Raw genomic sequence first — 22,816 nt, 5'->3', positions numbered from 1 at the left:
TCTTGTGATGAAGGAGAAAAAAAAAGAAGAAGTCAAAGCAATATAAGGAAATAAACGTGAAACCCTATCAATTAGCAAGGAAAGTTAGCCAAAAGAAGCAAGAAAGAAACGCGTTATGTGAGGTTTATAACTATATAAAGGTACACATCTGGTAAAAAAAGCTGTGACATAACAATAAACATTGCAATAAGGACTCAAGGTTAAAAAACGAGAATAAAAAAGAAACAATAGCAAATTTAGCGAGTGAATTGTTTAAGTAAACAGTATAGCAGCTATTCATAACTAAGACTAAAACCAACACCAGCTATCTATTGCTCTAGAACACCAAAAGACAATACAGGATAGATAATTGCACAGATAAAGATTAACAGACACCGAATAAATACATTGTTACCTCTTGTTGGATAAACATCAGCACCACTATTGAAATAAATAACATTGAATATTATATTTAATTCTTTGATAAATAAATTAATTGTAAGAAAAAACAAATTTTGTGCATTAACATATTTCCTATACTTAAAAGTTCTATTGATTATGTAATAAATACAATAAATTTGTTCAGTTTAGAATGATATTTGCAAACTAATTGCAAGTTTTTAAATTAATAGTTATTTTGAATTAAAAGTTAATTACCTTGTCTAGCAGCCTCGATTTGTTCAACCTGCCTTACAAGCATGTCGTCATCGTTACTCATTTCCTTTCTGGCGGAAAACTTGGCGTGGGTCAGGTTTGGCCTTATAGGTCGAAGGCGGGCAGACTGTTCCCTTAACTGCTTTCGAGCCTGGTCAGCAGGCATCACGCTAAACAGCAATGCCTTGGGTGTCGGAACACTTGGAGCGGGTGTTGTTTTCTTCTCCTTTTTCGCTCGGTGGCACTCTACAGCTTCTATGCCTAAAACAGTGAAAGTTATTTGGTGTGTTACAGGTTACGTAAAATAACTAAAAAAAGAGAACAACAAATCTAAACATAAACAACTGCTGACTATCAAAAATGCCAATACATAGTAGAATAACCCAACATTTGCGTATTTTGGACAAATTATTTTTCAGATAAATCAGGGAATCTGAAGAACATGCATATACACATAGAGTACCATTAAATAAAATTAACGATAGAATACACTTTAATATTATCAAAACAATGAATGCTTTTAATATATGTCTCCAATCAGAAGAAAAGATTAAAAAAAAACATTTACAAACATACATTTATTTATTAAACATTTACAAACGCACTTATTCAGAAAGTTTGAAGTACAATAAAAAATTGAGGTAACACTTCACTCCTATTGAATAAAATAATGTACAGCTCGATTGAATATTTCTTTTTTTTCTTAGTCTCACACATGTATATATAGCAAGTACTTATTCGTTCGGTATAAAATCCACCGTTCAATTGAATATTAGTCCCACACATATTTATAAAAAGCAAGTACTTATTCATTTGGTATAAAAATTACCTTGCCTCTTTCTCTACCACATCAGGGGTTTTATTCCAGAAACATCTTAAGTAACTTTTTAAATATTTTCACTTAAGTTCAAAATTACAATGTTTTGTATTTCTTTACTAAATAAAGACATGTATGTTTTTTTTGCTTATCCTCAAATAACATTGACAAAATGATGTTATTTTGATGTAATTTTCGATGCCTAACTATTGCGGTATGAAATGAAACACATAAGAAAAATTCTCAATTTAAGGATAAAAATTGAATTCAACTTAAGATGCTTCTGGAATATCACCTCTGGTGTCTGGCTTAATTTTGGAAAGCCATGTGGGCTGATCATAGTTACTCGTGTGATCAAACGCAGCTCGCCAGATGGAAGCTGATCAAACTTCGGATGAAGACTCATGACTGTACATGTAACAACATTACATGATTGAAACACATATTAATTTTAATAAGTACAGTAAATATTGTCACTGACACTTGTGCAATTTAACTTTTTAACGAAATAGGGTAAATAATTAAAACCAGACACGTTCAAATACTCTATAGTTACACATAAAAAGCAGTATTTTTAACAAGAATATTGGTTATGCGATGAATTCTTACGAAACCACAACAATAATACTCAATGATTTACATAATCCGAAATATATGTACACTACAATAACAAGACGATAATACAAAATATGCACGTTAACATTAAAAACGATAACTGACATTATTAACTTCGATATTATTCCCACCTATTTTAATGAACAATCGTTGTTATAACAGTTCGATTAGTACTAAAAACCGCTCGCAAATAATAAACAGCTTTTCTCGCTAAGAAATCCAAGGTGGCGATTTATGGAAGGTTGTTGGATAGAATGCTGCGATTTGATTGGTCAATTTATGGAAGATTTACGGGAGACTGCTACATAGAGAATAACAGGTTGCTGCCTTGTAATATATCAGGCAAGGCTTAGAATAATATAACGGCGAGGCTTGCCGAGCCGTTATTTTATTCGTGCCGAGCCTGATATATTTAAAAAAAGATCAGGCAGTAACCTGTTTTTCTGTTTATCATACCTCTTCGTCCCCGATTTTAAAGAAATAATATTAAAAAAAACCCCTAAAAAGCTGGCCCCGATTTCTCGAAAATTCTTAAGTCAAATTATTTAAGTTAAGCTGGTAAAAACGAGCTTAAGTTGCATGCTTAAATTAATCCGATTTCACGAACAAATTTACGGGATTAACTTATTAGCTTAAGTACGTTATTTTAAACCAAGTACTTAGCAGGCTTAAGTCTGTTATTGCGGCTTAAATATGGCGGAGATACGGCGTCGTATTCGTCAGTTGCGAAGAGTTGTTAGGATAGAGAGAGTGTTTCAAGATAGGTTGAATCCGCTTGAAGTCGTATCGGACGAAGAGATTTTTCGTCGGTATCGCTTCCGTAGTAGAACAATAATGGACATTGTGGAAGTGCTGTTCCCCTTCTTAGAGAGGCCGACGAAGCGCTCGTCACCTCTCCCACCACTTTTGAGCGTTTTAGTAACGCTTTATTTCTTGGCCTCGGGAGCCCACTATGTGGTGATTGGGGACGTTCATGGAGTTTCGGCGCCCTTTATATGCAGATCCATCAATTGCGTTGTGAAACTGCTGGCGCGAATGGGCGTGCATCGGATAAAATTTCCAAGATTACTTGGCGACACAAAGGCCAAGTTTTATTCCATTGCAGGTATATTATGATAGCTATCATTCTTTTCCTACTTAACATTTTCTGCATAAAATATTGGTGATTTTTAACCTTCATTTTACTCGAGACTAAGAGCGAACAACCAGTTGTCCCCCATTCAGGTAGGTATCGGGTAAAAAGTAAACAAACCAAACGCAAACAAGTTCTGCATCTCAGATCTCTGAAATCGTAATATGTACTGTTCATTTTTACGTATACATTTTTTTATTTATTTATATACTTATAGCTCTAATTTGTGTACATTAGTATATTAATGTTGTATTGCCATATAATTTCGCGACCCAGAACTTTTCATCAGTAAAAGATTAGCTGCAATATAGCAACACTGATAATAGCTATTAAAACTGTGCCTGTTGCATTATTCAATTGATGCCCAACATTTATTACATTTCTTTAAGGTATTTTATTGATTCAAACACCTCATTAATGTGGGTTTATTTTAAATATTGATTGAAATTCTTTGTCACTGTCACACTTGACTGTCAGTTTCTGGAAACATTTGTTTTAACAGCAATATCATACCAGTTAAGAGTATATTCTATTCTGTCATATTTTTTTTATTTACCGAAGAAAATACCAGGAACAAGAATAAACAATGTAAACACAACATAGCAAAATATCAGTTTTTGTCTTTATTGTTAAAACAGACAAAATATCAATTTTATGTCGCATACATTTCCCTTTAAACAACCGAAAAGCATACTGTAAATGAAATTTTTGTTATTTTGTTGTTGAACGTTCTATGTTAATTTACTAGGTTTTCCAAATGTTATTGGTGTCATAGACTGCACCCATGTGAAAGTTCTGGCACCAAGAGAATATGAGGCTGACTACGTAAATCGCAAAGGCTACCATTCACTCAATGTACAGGTAAATTATGTGAAATGTGTTTATTGTTTTGAAACATCAAACATTCACTTTTTATTGCATTCTTTTAGAGTCTATGCTTTCAAACATAATGGAAAACTAATAAATTGGCTGTGCAAATTAACTATGTGCAAAATGTGCTTAATAAACACATTCTTTTTTCCATTTAATTTACATAATGAGGGTACTTCTGCAGTGCCATGTTGCTATTGATTTTGTAAAGTTTTTAGATGGCCCAGTTTGAATCGCCTAAAGAAATGTGTGAATAACAACATTTTGAACACAGACGCGAACTTCTGTATGATTCTACAATTGCTGCTTTCAGATGGTGTGCGATTCTGGCTATCGTTTTCTGAATGTGGTGGCAAAGTGGCCAGGAAGTGTGCATGATGCCAGGATATTTAGAAATTCCTTACTTTGTCAGCATTTAGAAAACGGTTAAGTATTGTTTATAATGCATATATTGTTGTAATCCAATACAGTTATTACCATATAAAGTTTTAGTTAATCCATATTGAAAAAAAATATTTTTTTGAATAATTTAATTGACCTTGACTGAGTTTCTTAATAACCACACAGTCTATTCATTCAGCCGTTCTTTAATGCACCTTCATATTTTTGCATATTTTAAGGGTCATGTAGTAAGAAGCTGCCTTTGTTTATGACCAAATAGAGAAAAAAAAGGTTCTTGAGAATGTTGCTTATATACACTTAATACCGAATACTTAATTAATAATGCTTGATTGTGTATCATATGCAATTTGCCTGATGTAATTTAACATTGATGTATTTACATATCTCCTGCAGGAACTCTTGATGGATGTATCTTGGGTGACAGTGGGTACCCCAGTAGACGTTATCTGATGACCCCTTACTTACAAACAAGGAACAGGGCACAGGAAAGGTAAACCCCAAAATCAATCACTTGTTTGTGAGAAATGACATATTTCTTGAATTTTCTTTTGTGAGTGTGCATATCAAGATACTCATGTGCATGTAATTCATAAATATTTGAATACTTCTACAATTTTCCAGCGCCCGCGAATGTTGTCTTTGGGAAAAATTTATGTCATTAATAAAATAAATATTTTGCAGAATAATATTAACAAAAAAGATTGTGTATAAAGATAATCAAAGTTAAAAAATCATTACTTGTTTACCAACATGACCCCAACCTACAAACACGAGCAGACAAATGTATCAAGATCATCTTGAACCCACCCCACATAATACCCCCTCTCAACCCCCACCCCCTAAAAAAAAATTGTTTCCTTTTTTTATTTTTTAAAGATCATCTAATAAATGACCACACCCCACATTATACCCCCTCTCAACCCCCCTACTCCCCCCAAAATAATAAATTGTTTTTTCATTTTATTTTTGAAAGATCATCTAATAAATTATCGAATATGAAAAATTTCCCCACGATGGCTTACGTTATACTTTCAAGCACTCGAATGGTCGAGAACGCTGTCCTCCGACTGCTCTTGTTCGTATACTAAATTATCATACCCTAATTATATTTTTTTTCTTAACGACATTTTAAAAATATGTGTACGAAAAAAATGTGGGTACAAAAATTTTGTAGTAGGAAAGATGGGGGTACCTGTAAGTATACCGGGGTACCACCAAAAGTATCATTTGAAAATCTGTGTACGTTGGAGTAAACTTCAAAGTACCCAGGGTATGGGGAAGTAGTACCGGTGGGAAACTTGACCCATTCAGCCTAAGTACCAGTTCATAGATTGTTAGAGATTGTCCCGAACCTCTCGATAAATTTGAAAGAGGACCTGATCCATGCTGCCTTTACCTTTATCAATGATAATCAGCGAGGAATGCCGATTGAGAAAATTTAGCTTAGTCAATTGGACTGGCTCGGATTTTTTCGTAGGTTGCCATTGTGAAGAATTTTTCATGGTATGGTAACTTAGACGAGCAGTTTCGCTGAAGCAGCATTGCAAAAATCATTTCATGCAATCATTATAATAACATTTAATGTTATTTCAGATACAACCGATCACTACTGAGGACCAGGGTTATTGTGGAGCAGGCATTTGGCGTTTTGAAACGTCGCTTTGCTTGCTTGGCGTATGGCCTGCGATGCCACCCTGGAAGATGCTGTAGCATTATCATTGCTACTGTATTCTTACACAATTATGGACTTGACTGTGGTGACATCTTGGAACCCAATTAGGATATGGATGTAAATCAACCCCCCAACATTGTTCATCAAGAAAACAACAATGGAATTCAATACAGGGATATATTTGCTGAACGTTATTTTTCTTAAAAGTTTTCCTTGCATGTATATACATATGTGTTGCGTTCTGAAAAAAACTGGGCATAATGCATGTACATAAAGTGTTGTCCCAGATTAGCCTGTGCAGTCGGCACACGCTAATCTGGGACAACACTTTACGCATACCGGTATGCATTATGCCTAGTTTTCTCAGAACGCAACTCATATACAGACAGGAAATGTTTATGACACAGGTATGCCCCCCCCTAAATGCTATAATATCAACACAACTATATAAAATAAATGTTAAATACATATTGCTTTGTATGAAAAACATAACAAATAACAATTAATTTAACCCTTTCCCACTTGGAAGCAAAGTGAAAATTGCTATGAGCAAACAGCATAAATCCAGAACAGCCTGCATGTAACACGCTGTCTGTTCAGGATTTATGCTGTTTGCTGCTCGTCCGTATCTTGGGGTTGGAAGTGTGGCCTTTAAAAGTTGAATTTATTAAGAAGTCTTTAATTAAATTTAGTTTTCTTAGGACTTCAAATCCGTCAAAATACGTATCTAAGTGATAAAGGGTTAAAGAAACAATGTCAAGATTTAATGGCAAGAAATTATCTATTTGTTTCAATATAAGTGTTTTGTTGAGTTCATGTATTTCCTTTTCTTGGACAATTTTATTTTCATAGTAAATCTTCTTTGCCTCCCAGGCTCTAATCTCGCTGGTAATTCGCCGGCTTTCAAGATCGTATAACTCTTCCTCCACATCAACCTTCCGTTTCTTCATTGATTTCTTGCCTGCATGATAATAAAACACAATATATTATAGTATTTGCTTTGTGATAGTTCATGCTTTAAAATGAATATCCTGATTGGATTCCAAGATGTCGCCACAGTCAAGTCCATAATTGTGTAATTACATGTATACAGTAGCAATTATAATGCTACCTTTTTTGAGCTTACTTGATTTCTCAGGTGAGCTTTTGTGATCGGTCTTTGTCCGTCGTCTGTCGTCCACATTTGGTTTGAAAACACTCTATAGGCCACATTTCTTGTCCGATCTTCATGAAACTTGGTCAGAAGATTTGTCCGAATGATACTTTGATCGAGTTCGCAACTGGGTCATGCTGGGTCAAAAACTAGGTCAGTAGGTCAAAATAAGAAAAACCTTTTACACACTGTAGAAGTCACATTTCATGCACAATCTTCATGAAACTTTGTCAAAATGTTTGTCTTAATGACATGATGGTTGAAAAATATGGCTGGCAGGGGTGGGGGTTGACGCAGTTTCCTTATATTTATATAGTAAAAAAGCTTGTGAACACTCTATAAGTCACAATTTTTGCCCAATCATCATGAAACTTGGTGAAAACATTGGTTTAATTAATATTTCAGATGAGGTTGAAGATGGTCCCGATTGGTCTAAAAACATGATGGCCAAGGGAGTGGGACTGTTTTTAGTATATGAGTATAGAGAAACCTTGTGAACTCTCTAGAAGTGATATCGTGAAACTTAATCAAGACTTTGGTTTTATTGATATCTCAGACAAGTTGGAAAAGGTCTCAGTTTGGTGCAAAAAAACACACTTTTTAGCTCACCTGATTGCTCAGGTGAGGTTTTGGGGTTGGTCGTTGTCAGCCGTATGTCAGTCCGTCCACATTTGGTTTTTAAACACTCTTGCATTCACATTTCCCAAGCATTCTTAATCGAAGCTATATGGCTACAAGATATGAGTCAAGTTTGGTAATGAGCAAAATCACATAATAAATGACAGAATTATTGTCCTTAGATTGTCCATGATGATACTTGACCAGGATGTTTTTCTTGATGATATCAATGCAAAGTATGACATTGGTTCATGTGGGATCAAAATCTTGGTCACAAGGTTCAAATTTTTCAAAAACCTTTTAAAAAGGGTGAGCGAACTAGGGCCATCTTGGCCCTCTTGTTTTTAAACAAGTTCTAATTTGATTATGGTGATTTCTTATGAAAAGCGTGTTAACAATTACTTAACCTTTTATAATACATGTATTGTTTTAAGTGGCTTATAATCACCTCTGTTTTTCTCTGGTGTCACTCCTGTAGAAACATCCGACTCCAAGAGTATCTCGTATCTGTTAGAAAATTATTGATATTGAAAGAAACTTATTTCTACAATTGATAAACCATATTTAATGTATTTTTCCACAGAAATAAAATAAGGGAAATTTACAAAGTGTTATATTTTGCACAGTTGTCCATGTTTTACGAAACTTCACACTAACTTGCCTTTATTACAACGAAAGACAGACATAGTTTAACCAGCTATGTGAACTTACAGTACATTCCCGTTCGATATGCCACTGGAACATGGCTCCGTGGTGACAGCTGCAGGTGGGGAGTATTTCTGCACGCTGCAGGTGGCTGTTGAAGAGGACGGTTGACCCTCTTTTGGCGGCCTGTTCTCCTTCTCGAATGTGCCTACATAATCACACAGTGATTCATAAGATTAAAACAAGCAACTGTTATAAGTTATTATTACTAAAATTCTTCACAATCAAGCCAGTTTTCTTAGCTTGTAGATTAATGGAATACAATTCCAGTGATCGCTGGTACTATCCTCGGTTTTTGCCAGGCCCGATTTATGCCTAGCCATACATTCTCGCTCGCTCTGGCATCATAACCCAGTAGACAATTTATTGACTGAATTACAGTTGCTGGGTGCACAGGGACATTTGATGTAAATGATGCCCGATTGTACAATAATTTACATTTATAAACATTTAACTGAAATATCACACAAACGCTATGCAAATTACTTACTTTCCATACCCCCCGGTATTCCGTCCAGTTGGTGTGGATTTCGATCGCGAAGAATACCGGCCACGATCTCTTCTTCAATGGAGAAGTCCACCCTTCCATGGCCAGTTGATCTGGAATCGTCGACTTTACTACGCACTGAAATGAGATCTCATTTTGATGCGCAATCAAATAGATATTTAATTGTAGTGTAACTGCGTTTCATTCATTTAAATTGACGTTATTAGCTTTTTAGCAAAATCGGGCATCCCATGCCTCGGGAGAAACTCCACCGGTCCGGTATGGTGACCGCCAGCCGAACTCTGTACCGCGAGTCCGAATTAATGAGGCGATTCCGACATGAGGCTGCATTATGTGTGGAATCAGTGCGTGTCCCAGCACTCTAAACTAGATCTACTTAGCCTAGACTAAGGAATACTGTGATCAATTGTGAATGATCAATCTACTTTTTAAACTTTTTTTTAACTATGATGTGATCTTATGCTGTATGTGTTTGTGAGGGGTGCATATAACACAGAGAAAACACCAACTGCCACCAACAAAAATCACATTTTCAGGGAGCAGGAATCGAGCCATTTATTTTGAAATTTTTTAAAGGGGCCTTGGCAAATGAAAATTATTATATAATGCAAGCGTATATATCCACGGTTAAAACTGGGTATATTTCACATGAAATGTTTGAGGCATTTTGACATACAAAACATTTCATGAATTGGTTTTTGTTTGTTTGGCCCTTTTCTTGGTGTTTACCGAATTTCTCTTGTTGTCTTTTACTACATGTGGTTCTCCAACGAATATGTATTCGCTTAGCGCATTTGTTTAATATTTGAAATTAAAATTGGAATTGTTTTTTCGTTGCCATAGTCCCTCTAACAACCGCTATAATAACGCTATGACGTTCATATAATGATATTTGCTTGCCATTGTCGCCATAAAACTGTTTCCAATAATACGATATACGGCTTAGTTATGAATATACTGAATACACCCATTAATGTTACATGGAATGCTCCGTATACTGAATTTGGGACAGTTCATTGTACAAATGTTAATTCGTTCATAACTTAAAATTAGCGCGTATGTTATTCAATAGTATTAACATTTGATAACTATTAATGCATTACAAAATGAATTGTGATGATAATACGATTAACAAAACTGATATGTTAAAAAAAACTAACAACACATTCTCATGACATGCTGTGTAAACCGAAATAGTGACATCAACCAATGAAATTGGACCGTGTGCAAAAGCGCGTCATCACCCGCGAACGACCATTTCAGTTTAACCGTTCATAAGTGTGAGACGTTCATTTAAAATTGGAAACTATGAAAAATTCAAGGCATGGATGTTTAAGATGGATTACAGTGCTATAGTAGATTTATATGCTTGAAATAATAGTGGTGATTTTGACAAATGAGCTAACATTGGTGAAGATTTCAATATGCACTGGGACATATAGATTAACATGTCTCCATTTGCAATTGGTAACTGGATGAAATTTTCTATTATGATTCATAAATGGTGAACTCAAAACCGAATGATGACGTTCAACCCTAGTTAACCCATTTATGCCTAGTGGACTATCTCATCCTTCTAAATTGGATCAATTTATTTCCAAAATTAGAGATGTCTATTAAATTTATTTCTATATAATTATAGTATATATTCTTACATAAATTCTTTTAAGCAAACAGCGCAGACCAAGATGAGATGCCGCATCATGCGGCGTCTCATCTGGGTCTACGCTGTTTGCCAATGCCTTTTTTCTAGACGCCAGGCATAAATGGGTTAACATGACCAAAACTGGAACTTTTACTTGAAATATAGAAACAGTCATGTAAGTGGGATGCCGTAAATGGATGAACATGTTGAATGTACCACATGGATCGTTTTACACACTTAACATGTAGTCTATTCAATTTCTTTAGTGGGACAATTTGAAATTAGTTTCAATTATGTAAGTGCCTAAAGCAGCTTTGTACTCGTTCATGTACATGTTTCATTGAATGAAATGCGTACGCTGTCGTTTGTATAAAGCTTTGGGGAATTACATATTTGACTTCATTATGGATACAGTAGTTTCTTTAGGAATGGACATAACCATGATGAAAGGTAAGTCCTTTCTAGTCTTTTTATGTTGAATATTTGTTTAAGCGGGAAAGAATATGACTTTTGTCGTTTGACGTGTTAATAATGACGTCATGAGCACGCGCGCTTAATATTTGTAAAAAATGTTTTTTGCTGTTTGTGTTGCATTTTGTGTTTAAAATATATTACATCTTGGTATCAAATTGTTTGTCTTGTTAAATCTGATTCGATTTTACCAGGGACCTATACAAACAAAGTTTGTATAGGTCCCTGATTTTACTTAAAATGATTACTTTATAGTTTATTCCGAGTAATGTGACCATCCTCCCCACATGACTGATATAAGAACTTCCTGTTGACCATGATATAAAAAAATATATCAGGCAACTTTATATCAGGCAGTTATCAATGCGGTGGTATGATAAAGTCTGATTCGTCAGCGAAAGATGTAAGATTCGTTTCCACGTAGCGCAAAGTGGTTAGGATTCCTGGTTTTCACCCAGGCGGCCCGGGTTCGATTCCCGGCACCGGAAATATACATGTTTATTTCCCATAAAAATATGAATATATCTTAAATTCAAATATACCACAAAGGTAAAATTCAAACACTTCTGCATATTCTTCGACATGGTTGGACACTTTTCACAACAAAACCAACATCACATACATAAATGTTGTAGAATATTCATTAAATGTTTTTCGTTTTTTTATTTAACTGTTGATCATTTTTTTGTCTAAATGTGTCTTGTTCTGAGAAAACTGAGCTTAAGCACGTGCGTAAAGTGTCTTCCCAGATTAGCCTGTGCTGTCCGCACAGGCTAATCAGGGATGACACTGTCCGCTTTTATGGCATTTTTAGTTTCAAAGATGTCCCTCCTTACCGAAAATCAAGTTTAGGCGGAAAGTGTCGTCCCTGATTAGCCTGTGCGAACTGCACAGGCTAATCTTTGATGACACTTTACGCACATGCATTAAACCCTGTTTTCTCAGAACGCGACTCAAATATTTTAGGCGCTTATACTTGCTGTTTACTGCATAAACATGCGAGGTAAACGCATCAACACAAGTACTTCTTAATGTAAAGTGTAACAAGAGCACCGCCTTGCGGGTGCAGACCGCTCATCTATTTTCTTTTCAAAGGTGAAGGGACTCTCATTTTCAATCACAAAGGAGGGAGGGGTGGAGTGAAGAGGGGTTTATAGTGTGGGGTTGTGGACATTTATTACATTATCTTCCAAAAAAGCGAAAAAAAAATAGGGGGCGGGGGGAGGGGGGGGGGGGGTGGGGGGGGGTGGCGGGGGCGATGGGGGGGGGTATTTGGTATTTTTTGGGTGCGATGGTTGGACGGTATTTCAAACATAACCGTTTAAAAAAAATGGGTGGGGGGTTATTTTGTGATGGGGGTGGTGGTAATTTGTGAGATGAGATTAAAAAAAAAAAAAAAATCAAAAAAAAATATGGGGGGGGGGTGGGGTGGGGGGGTGGGGTGGGGGTATAGTGTGAGGGTGTGGTGGTCATTTGTGAGATGGTCTTAAAAAAAAAAAATTAGGGGGGGGGAGGGCAGAGGGGGGAGGGGGGGAGGGCACGGGGGATGGTTTGGGTGGAGTCTATTGTGGTATGTCAGGTAAGAGTAGTTTCGTCAAAGTATCAATCAAATCTAATCATAAATAAAGAAGTTATGGCAATTTTAGCAAAATTTAATAATTTGACCTTGAGAGTCAAGGTCATTCAAAGGTCAAGGTAAAATTCAACTTGCCAGGTACAGTAACCTCATGATAGCATGAAAGTATTTGAAGTTTGAAAGCAATAGCCTTGATACTTAAGAAGTAAAGTGGATCGAAACACAAAATTTAACCATATATTTAAAGTTACTAAGTCAAAAAAGGGCCATAATTCCGTAACAATGACAACCAGAGTTATGCAACTTGTCCTTTTACTGTACCCTTAGTTTGTGAGTGTTCCAAGTATGAAAGCAATATCTATGATACTTTAGGGGTAGAGTGGACCAAAACATAAATCTTAACCAAATTTTCAATTTTCTAAGTATAAAGGGCCCATAATTCCGTCCAAATGCCAGTCAGAGTTACATAACTTTGCCTGCACGGTCCCCTTATGATAGTTCATAAGTGTTGCAAGTATGAAAGCAATAGCTTTGATACTTTAGGAATAAAGTGGACCTAAACACAAAACTTAATCAAATTTTCAATTTTCTAAGTATAAAAAAGGCACATAATTCTGTCAAAATGCCAGTCAGAGTTACATTACTTTGCCTGCACAGTCCCCTTATGATAGTTAGTAAGTGTTGCAAGTATGAAAGCAATAGCTTTGATGCTTAAGGAATAAAATGGACCTAAACACAAAACTTAACCAAAATTTTTAATTTTCTAAGTATAAAAAGGGCACATAATTCTGTCAAAATGCACGCCAGAGTTATCTAACTTTGCCTGCCCAGTCCCCTCATGATAGTAAGTAAGTGTACCAAGTTTGAATGCAATAGCATTGATACTTACTGAGAAAAGTGGACCTAAACGCAAAACTTTACCAAAATTTTCAATTTTCTAAGTATAAAAAGGGCACATAATTCTGTCAAATTGCACGCCAGAGTTATCTAACTTTGCCTGCCCAGTCCCCTCATGATAGTAAGTAAGTGTACCAAGTTTGAATGCAATAGCATTGATACTTTCTGAGAAAAGTGGACCTAAACGCAAAACTTAACCGGACGCCAACGCCAACGCCAACGCCGACGCCGACGCCGACGCCAAGGTGATGACAATAGCTCATATTTTTTTTAAAAAAAATAGATGAGCTAAAAATAATCCGATGTGGTCTAGTGGTTAGGATTCCTGTTTTTCACCCAGGCGGCCCGGGTTCGATTCCCGGCACCGGAAATATGTATTTTTATTTCCTATAACAATATTAATACATCTAAATTAGAAATAGTCAACAAAGGTACAAGACCGATAGATTTAGATAGATTTATTTCGGCAAGAAATGCATACATGGGCATTTACAACATGTACAATATATAATACATGAAGATAACCAAGGATGACTAGAAATGATTCCTAAATCCAAAAAAACTAACAATGCCAAAAAACGCAATAAAAAATGGAGATTGCATAACATTTATGGAAGATAGGATCAATGTTGATAAAAATGGATGACTAGAAATGATTTCTTTATCCAAAAATACAAACACTTTTTCTAATAAAAGAGTTTTTAAAGACGACTTAAAAACAGTCTATCAATCTGTGTTATACTGTAGGGTAAATTAATCCATAATGAGCATCCCGTGTAACAAAAGGACTTTGACCCGAAACCTTTGACTATGGAGACATCAAATGCACCTTTTTGAGTTGACCTGGTCATGTATGAATAAATAGAGGCCTGCGGAATAAAATGTTCTCCCATATAGTCAGGGGCCAAACCATTTTTAATCTTAAACACATGGCCAAGAACAATCTGGTCTACACATTTATTGACTGGTAGCCAGTTGAGCAATCGAAAGTGTTCTGGCCCAATATGTGCCCTTGCATCGAGACCTAGGACAAATCGCAATAACTTATTCTGGGTGGTTTAGAGCTTATTTTGTAACACTTTGGTAAGACTATGGTATCATATTGAGCAAGCATAATCAAAATGACATTGGATCAAAGACATGACAACAAGTTTCTTGGTTTGGTGGGTGAGATATTCTTTTTTTCTATATAGATATTTTAACCTGGAGTTGGCCTTCTGAATGACTGAACGAGCCATGGTTTCAAAGGACAAAGTTTGCTCAAATGTAGCCCAAAGGTATATGACTGAAGATGTAGATTCAATAATGGTACCATTACAAGAAATATCGAGAGAAGGGTTTGACCTGATTCTATGCCTAGAACCAAAAAGAATAGACCCCGTCTTACCTAAATGTAGAGACAACAAATTGTCAACCAACCACTGACTAACCAGATCTAAATCCTTTTTCAATAACCTTTCAATATCAGTTTTACGCTTACCAGACACGGGAATACCCGAGTCATCTGCATATATGAAGAGCTATATTTTTAACCACATCAGACACATCATTAACATAGATTAGGAAGAGCAGGGGACCTAGAATTGACCCTTGTGGAACTCCACATGATATTGGGGCTGTACCGGAATGAGTGCCTGAAACATCAACAAGTTGCTGTCTATCTGAAAGGTATGATTTGAACCACCTTAAGATATCATCACTAAGACGTGCTGCACTTAATTTCACGAGAAGTATAGAGTGATTAACAGTGTCGAAGGCCTTTAGAGGTCTAGAAGAATCATCCATACGAGATTACCTTTATCCATTTCCAACCTGATACAATCAGTCAGATGTTTGAGACAGGTGTTCGTTAAAAAACCACTTCTGAAACCAGACTGAAATTTATACAACAATTTGTTAACCTTGAAGTATGACTCAACCTGGTCATATACAACCTTTTCATATATTTTAAATATAATACTCAAAATAGAGACTGGACGGTAATTACCAATACAGGTTTTATCACTTTTCTTAAAAATAGGAACAACCCTAGCAGACTTGAGATCATCTGGAACAACACCCTGTATAAGAGATAGATTAATAACATGAGTAAGAGGTTGAGAAATAATCGAAGCGCAATCTTTCACAAAACGTGAAGGCATACCGTCTAAACATGTTGCTTTATTAGAACTAAGCTGGTTTAAATATTTGAGCACTTGGTTCTCAGAAACTAAAGAAAAAGAAACACTGTTAATTAACAGCTTTTACACCAAAGTTTGCATAAAAATTAATGACAAATGATTTTCCAAACTTAAGAACACTAGTTGGTAATTTATCAACAAGCTTTGAGGCAACTGTAGTGTAAAAATGGTTAAAAGAATCTGCAATAATTTCCTTATCAAAACATATATTTCCATCAATGTTAAGACAAATATTAGAAGAGGAAGATAATCCTTTAGTAGATGGTAAACCAAGATTCTTAATAATGGACCAGAATGACTTTGAGTCATTTTTGTTAGCTTCTAGAGACTCTGTAAAGAAGTTTTCTTTCGCTGTATCAATTAAGCATTTACACTTATTTCTTAATAATTTAAATAATTTCAAATTTTCAGCACTATTATCACTTTTGTTATTACTAAAAGCATTGTCTTTTTGCTTGATGACCTCGAAAATGTCAGAATCTATCCATGGTTCAGTCCTTTGTTTAATTCTCATTTGTTTAAAAGGAGCAATGTTGTCTATCACTGACATAAATATATGTTTAAAAATATCCCAAGCTTCAGAAGCATTGACACAATAAAACCTGATTCCAATCAATAGCCAAAAGGTTCTCTTGAAAAATCTCCTTGTTATAATTTTTCATTGAACGTGCTGAAATGTTATTATGACAGTCGACAGCGCTTTCATGAAAAGTCAAATAAAGACACGTTAATGGTATATAGAATTGTTTAAAGTAAAATAGGTTTAAAAATGAGTGTGTAATGATGGAGGTTTAGAGTATATTAAAAAAAAACACAAATTATTTATACCGTCCAATCCCAAGTGTTTTTTAGGAGTATGTTATTTAAACAGTTATTTAAATGTTAATGAGTTGCATATAGCTGCAGTAACATTCTCATACATTACAGAAATACCTTGTTTTGAATATTAGGTTCTTAAAGGGACCTTTTCACAGATTTTGGCATGTTTTGAAGTTTGTTATTAAATGCTTTATATTGATAAATGTAAACATTGCATATAAAAAGCTCCAGCAAAAAATCAATAATAAAATTAAAAAAAGAAAAAAGGTAACCCTCAGCAGGACTCCAACCACTGACCCCTGGAGTCCTGGAGTAAAAAGTCCACCACTTAGACCACTCGACCATCCTTCCAGACACGGTAAGTGACGTATTGTATACTTTATATAAGCAATCCTCGTAGTTTCCCAAAATATAACGACAACAACAGAACTCTCCAAATTAATAATTCGTTTCGCGTTGCATCGCTTTATCATTTCCGGGTTTTTCAATCGTCAAAAGATGCATATAATAATTGCTATGTTAGAGCATGGTAAATGTTCAGTATTACTGTTTCCTCACAAATATCATAACTAAAACGAAAATGTGCGAATCTGAAACAACTTTTTTTTCAATTTTGTCAATTTACCCAAACGCGAAAAGGCCCTTTCAAAAGGATATACTATGACTTAACAAGTGATTATTCATTATAACATTGAATGAGCTTAGGTTATTTGAAAGGACATGCTCACAGTTTTAGGCATTTTTGTAGTTTTGTTATGCTATGTATTGATTAATGTCAACTGCGGAACTTAAAGTGCCAATATAATATTAATACTAATAGTTTCGAAAGGACTGTTCCGCCTTTTGGAGAAGATCGGTTGCCCTCCACATTTACGCAGCATGGTGGTATCCTTCCACGAAGACATGAAAGGAACTGTCGTTTTCGATGGGTCATCCTCCGAGCCATTCCCCATCAGTAGCGGTGTCAAGCAGGGTTGCGTGCTCGCACCTGCCCTACCTTGTTTGACATCTTCTTCTCGGTGCTGCTGAAGCATGCCTTTGACTCGTCAACTGATGGCATCTACATTCACACCAGATCTGATGGGAAACTGTTCAACCTCGCTCGCTTACGGGCAAGACAAAAAGTGACAGAAGTTCTCGTCAGAGATATGCTGTTTGCGGAAGATGCTGCCCTTGCCACGAATACAGAGGAGGCCCTTTTGAAACTCATAGACCTCTTTGCTTAGGCATGTACAGACTTTAGGCTTACTATCAACCTAAAAAAGACAAACATCACGGGCCAGGATGCCAGCAACGTACCCTGCATCAAGATCAGGATCTATACCTTGGAGGTGGTCGACGACTTCACCTCGATTGGGTCCATCATCAGCGGAAACCTGTCAATTGATACCGAGCTTAGCAAGCGCCTTGGAACGGCTTCAGCCACCATGTCCAGTCTGGCAAACAAAGTCTGGAAAAATAAGCTTCTAACATAGAAGTCCAAGACCAGGGTATACCAGACCTGTGTCGTCAGCAACTTGCTATATGGTAGCGAAACCTGGACGACCCTTATGCGACATGAACGCCGCCTCAACACCTTTCACATGCGGTGCCTCAAATGAATTTTGGAGATAAAGTGGCAAGATCGCATCCCGCCCAGTGACATACTAGAACGCACTGGGATCCCAAGCATGTATGTCCTAACTCAACGCCGCCTCCGCTGGATTGGCCACGTGCGCCGAATGGAGGATGGACGCATACCTTAGGACGTCATGTACGGCCAGCTCGCAACTAGCACGCGACCCGTTGATCGCCCAGTCCTGAGATACAAGGATGCCTGCAAGAGAGGCTTCATAGCTTTCGGCATCGCATAAGACACCTGGGAGACTTAAGCCGAGAATCTCGCACTGCCTGGAGACAGTCAATACATAGGGGACTCAAGGCAGATCAGGCAAGCAGATCAGAGCTTGCAACTCGAAAGACAAACATGCGAAAAGCGCGCGCCGCCATTCCCCTGACAGCAAGCCCATTTGTGTGCATATTGTGCAAGAATAACTGCCAATCCCGCATCGGCCTGCTGAGCCACAGCAGGGGTTGCTCCCAGAAGTGACAAACAGAGCGCATCAGCATAGTCTCCCGAGACTCAGCCCTGCCAACATTCATTCATTTTGTAGTTTTGAAAGAAATAACAAAGAAGAGAAAAAAAGATTACCCATCCTGGGCTCGAACCAGGGACATTTGGATTGACCATCCGACTACAATCAGTATAATGTGTACATGAATGTTGTAGCACGTTATATAAAGCATTCTCGTGTTGACGCAAAATATAAAGAAAACAACACAAAACGTCTAAATTATACAGTTGTTTTGAATGTGTAATGTGTTATAATGTGATCAATTTGAAATATAATGATTACTTAGGAACACACATGTATTTTCAATGCGAGACTACGTCATCTGTGTTATTTCGCTCCCTTATGCTTGTGTTTCTTAGTGTTTTGAATCTGTGAAAAAAGTAAGAAATGTTATTTTTGATAATCTGTGAGCTAGTGCCTATAGCAATTGGTCAATATGATACGGGCTGAGAGCAAGATGTTCGGCATTTGGGTACATGTCGGCAAAACAAACCAACGATTGTTACTTCCTAATGCATAAGGGAAATACAATCCGTGAGGTCAAGTGATAAGTATCCCTGGTGTTCACCCACGCGGCCCGGGTTCGATTGCTGGCACCGGAAACGTGAATTTTTGTTTACTAGAAAAATACGAATACATCTTAAATTTTCGAACAGTTAAAGAAGGTACAAATACAACACTACAGTCCCTACTCCGATGTGATAAAAGAATTTCTTCAACAAAACCAAAATATCAGAAAAAAAGCTGTACCATGTTTATTAAAGGTATTTCTTTTATTTTTTTTAATACTGTTTATCATATATTTTTCTAAATGTAAGGGCGAGGAAAAACTGGATGTTTACACACGTTATGTACTGGTATTAAGTGTTTGCACGAGAATGAACAACGCAATGAAATTATAAGTGAAAAATATGCAAAAGTATAAAATATTGTTCCAAAAGGAAGATCCAGTTTAATACTTTAATATGTGTGGTGTTTACTCTGTCCCAAAAGTATGAGGCACGACATACGAATAAATGACAGCCGACAACGCTTTCATCAACAGTGAAGTCAGGGCAATTTAAATGGACTTTCAATGGCACACGGCAAAATACATTTGATGTTAAGTGTGTCTTAAACACAAAGTATTTAATCCGTCCATCCCCCAATTGTGGTGGATTTTCTTTTCTTTAAAAAGTAATTTAATTTTATATGACTAAATTATAAAACAAGTACAATTAGTTTTATTGCAGAAATGCATTTTTCAGAATATTAAGATTGATATGAATTCACAAGCAATTATTGACCTTTATTTTATTAACTTGAAAAAAACGAATGTAATATCCGTATGGTGTATCGCGTAGATGTACCGGTATATCGTTGCATTTCGATAAATAATATAAGCATATATAAGTAACAAAACCTGCCAAAAAAATTGTATAAACAATGTGTATACATGCAACTTAAGAATCTACTTGGGTGCCCTACGGAAAACAAATGATATATAGGTGATACAATATAAGCAGGATCTATGTTTCATTTCAAGCAAAGTTTTTGGCATTTTTGTAGTTATTCTTTAAATTCTATAAATTGAGTATATATATATATATATATATATATATATATATATATATATATAGAGAGAGAGAGAGAGAGAGAGAGAGAGAGAGTATAGCTTTGTTTACCCTTATTGAGCTAAAACCAGTGGTAATTGGATTAATAGGCTATCGCCTTTACTACCCGGCTACCATCCTGAACTGACCGGCTACCCTCCTGAACCACCCGGCTACCATCCTGAACCATCTGGCTACCCTCCTGAACCACCCGACTACCATCCTGAATTACCCGGCTACCATCTTGAACCAATAAATGTTGTAGTAAATGTAATAGTCACAAATGCAGTACTTATTTACACTAATTTACACAAAAAATCAGCACTATGCAAGATATTCTGACAACAAAATATATACATTGATCCGTAAAATAACTTCTCCTCCTATAAGCGAAAAGAAAAGTTTTTCATACTAGTCGCCGCACTTCAGTGCGACGCCAATAATTCTATTGTAAGTTTAATTAAATCAAAATGACTTGCCTTTTCTGTGGTTTGAATGCTTCGTGATGAAAAAATCACAGTTCGTTTATTCATTTTCGCAATACCAACATCAAAAATCATGCCTCAAAATTACAACTGCACAAATCAGAGAAAGAAAAAGTTCAAGATAAATGATAAAATTAATGTTTCATATATTTTTTTCATTGTGTTTTTATGAATTTTCGTCGGCACGTATGATGTATTTAGTTTTAACAAAGTCAAATATTTTTTTTAATCAGTAATTGATTAAAAGAAAGCAGGTAGATATTGTATACAAATGTTCAATTTGAAGAAAAAGAAGATATTTTGCCATAAATCTTTGTTATATCGGCTCCAAGTTTAAGTATTTTATACAGAAATTAGGTGGAACATATCAATATTGATTCTGCTGGTCTCTTTCTATAATTGTAAAAATTTAAATATTCTTGGTCTTATTTGACTTACATCAGGTAAAGGTATATTTCTTAATTTGTCAATATGAAAGGTATACACAATGCTATTCTTATTTAATTTTATTAAGTGTACACAATTTACACATCTCATTTCTCGGAATGTGTTTTTGCCTACGAGTTTCAATAAACAGAACATGAGAGGACAGTCTCATTTTTGCTATCATGTTTCTAAATATCCATTTTTTTCCAAAGTCAACGGATCTTTTGAAAATGATTTATTCCTTGTTCAGAAATGGTGAGGAAGTGTCATTTACATTCGTTCGCCATTTTGATGTTAACAAATATTTTAATACATCGCTAATAAGTATAATTAAGCGATTAATGTTTATATAATATCACGTATTCTGGATACAAGAAACCTGATTCTTGCATAACTTTCCGAACGTTTGATGCCCATGACTTGGAGTCAAGGTTAGAACATTCTTCATAACCTTGTCTATCAATAATATAGGGAAAATACACGTTATCGAGTGCATGATCATCTGCGGGCGCTCTCAAAATCCGTATCTGCCCTCGTGCGCATGTCCGAGAAAATGTGTATTTTCGCTATAAATGCACAAACAAATCACACATACCAAAATAAATCAAAATAACATCGAAAACAATGTGTGTTGTTCATTCGACATCGACATAATAATTCGATTATTTCATTTGACGTCATACTGTTCAAGGTTGTGTTTTACATATTCCTAACTCGCTCATCATCAGAAATGACGAGGCTTCACCTTTGGATAGGCAGTTTATGATTTAAAATGTGGATTTAAAATGTGTTAAAAAGGGGATAAGTGCAAATTTGAAATGCACCCGCGCAATGTAAGAAATGAGGAATTATTTTGGAATTTACTGGTCGTGACGGATAAATATATCGTCTGAATAAGACATTGTTTTCATAGATGTTTCTTTCGTACAGGTTCTATGTTATTTCGTTGCAACTAAATTTTCTAAAAATGAATAATGCCAACATATTGTCACTGAAGTATTTCAATCAGACAGCAGGAACGTTGAAGGTACATAAACCCTTACATTTACAGCATAGTCTTTAGTTTTGAAAGTGTTGAGTAAATAACCGTAACTTTAATGACGTTGCGGTCCATGTACATACCGTCTTTTCGTTTTTCGTTTTGCATTCGATAACACGAAACACGAAAATAAACGCATATTAGTTCATATTCCGATTATCTTATAACCGAAACAAATACAAAAAACGAAGAACAAATCGACTTATTTATATCGTTTTTCGTTTTACTAATTACAAAACAAAACACGAAACGTGTATGTCTATTCCTATTTCGTTTCAATTTAAATTACAAAAAAATCAATATTTGAAAATTGAAACAAAGCGCCTGCTCTCATTTATCGTTCTTGATTTGATAAAACGATACACGGAAAACGGAAAACGAGGGGCGCTGCGCAGCTTTATTTATATGATAACTCATGATTAATCTTAGTGAGCAGTTTCCTCCCTT

At 35.8% G+C, this 22,816-nt stretch overlaps 1 protein-coding gene and 1 non-coding gene across 2 annotated transcripts; both read left to right on the top strand.

Moving 5' to 3' along the window:
* Window positions 1-3,246: 3,246 nt before the first annotated feature.
* Window positions 3,247-8,520, top strand: LOC127879353 (putative nuclease HARBI1). The gene is made up of 5 exons (XM_052426128.1): window positions 3,247-3,289; window positions 3,946-4,058; window positions 4,381-4,492; window positions 4,863-4,959; window positions 6,063-8,520. The coding sequence occupies exons 3-5, from the start codon at window positions 4,381-4,383 to the stop codon at window positions 6,247-6,249; spliced, it is 396 nt and encodes a 131-aa protein (XP_052282088.1). The 5' UTR covers window positions 3,247-3,289; window positions 3,946-4,058; the 3' UTR covers window positions 6,250-8,520.
* A 5,492-nt stretch (window positions 8,521-14,012) lies between these two features.
* Window positions 14,013-14,084, top strand: Trnae-uuc (transfer RNA glutamic acid (anticodon UUC)). The gene has a single exon. It is a non-coding gene; the product is annotated as a tRNA-Glu (tRNA).
* The last annotated feature ends 8,732 nt before the right edge of the window (window positions 14,085-22,816 follow it).

This window comes from Dreissena polymorpha, chromosome 4 (assembly GCF_020536995.1).
Source record: "Dreissena polymorpha isolate Duluth1 chromosome 4, UMN_Dpol_1.0, whole genome shotgun sequence".
NCBI classification, from domain to species: Eukaryota; Metazoa; Mollusca; class Bivalvia; order Myida; family Dreissenidae; genus Dreissena; species Dreissena polymorpha.
This window is presented reverse-complemented; position numbering and strand designations above follow the sequence as displayed.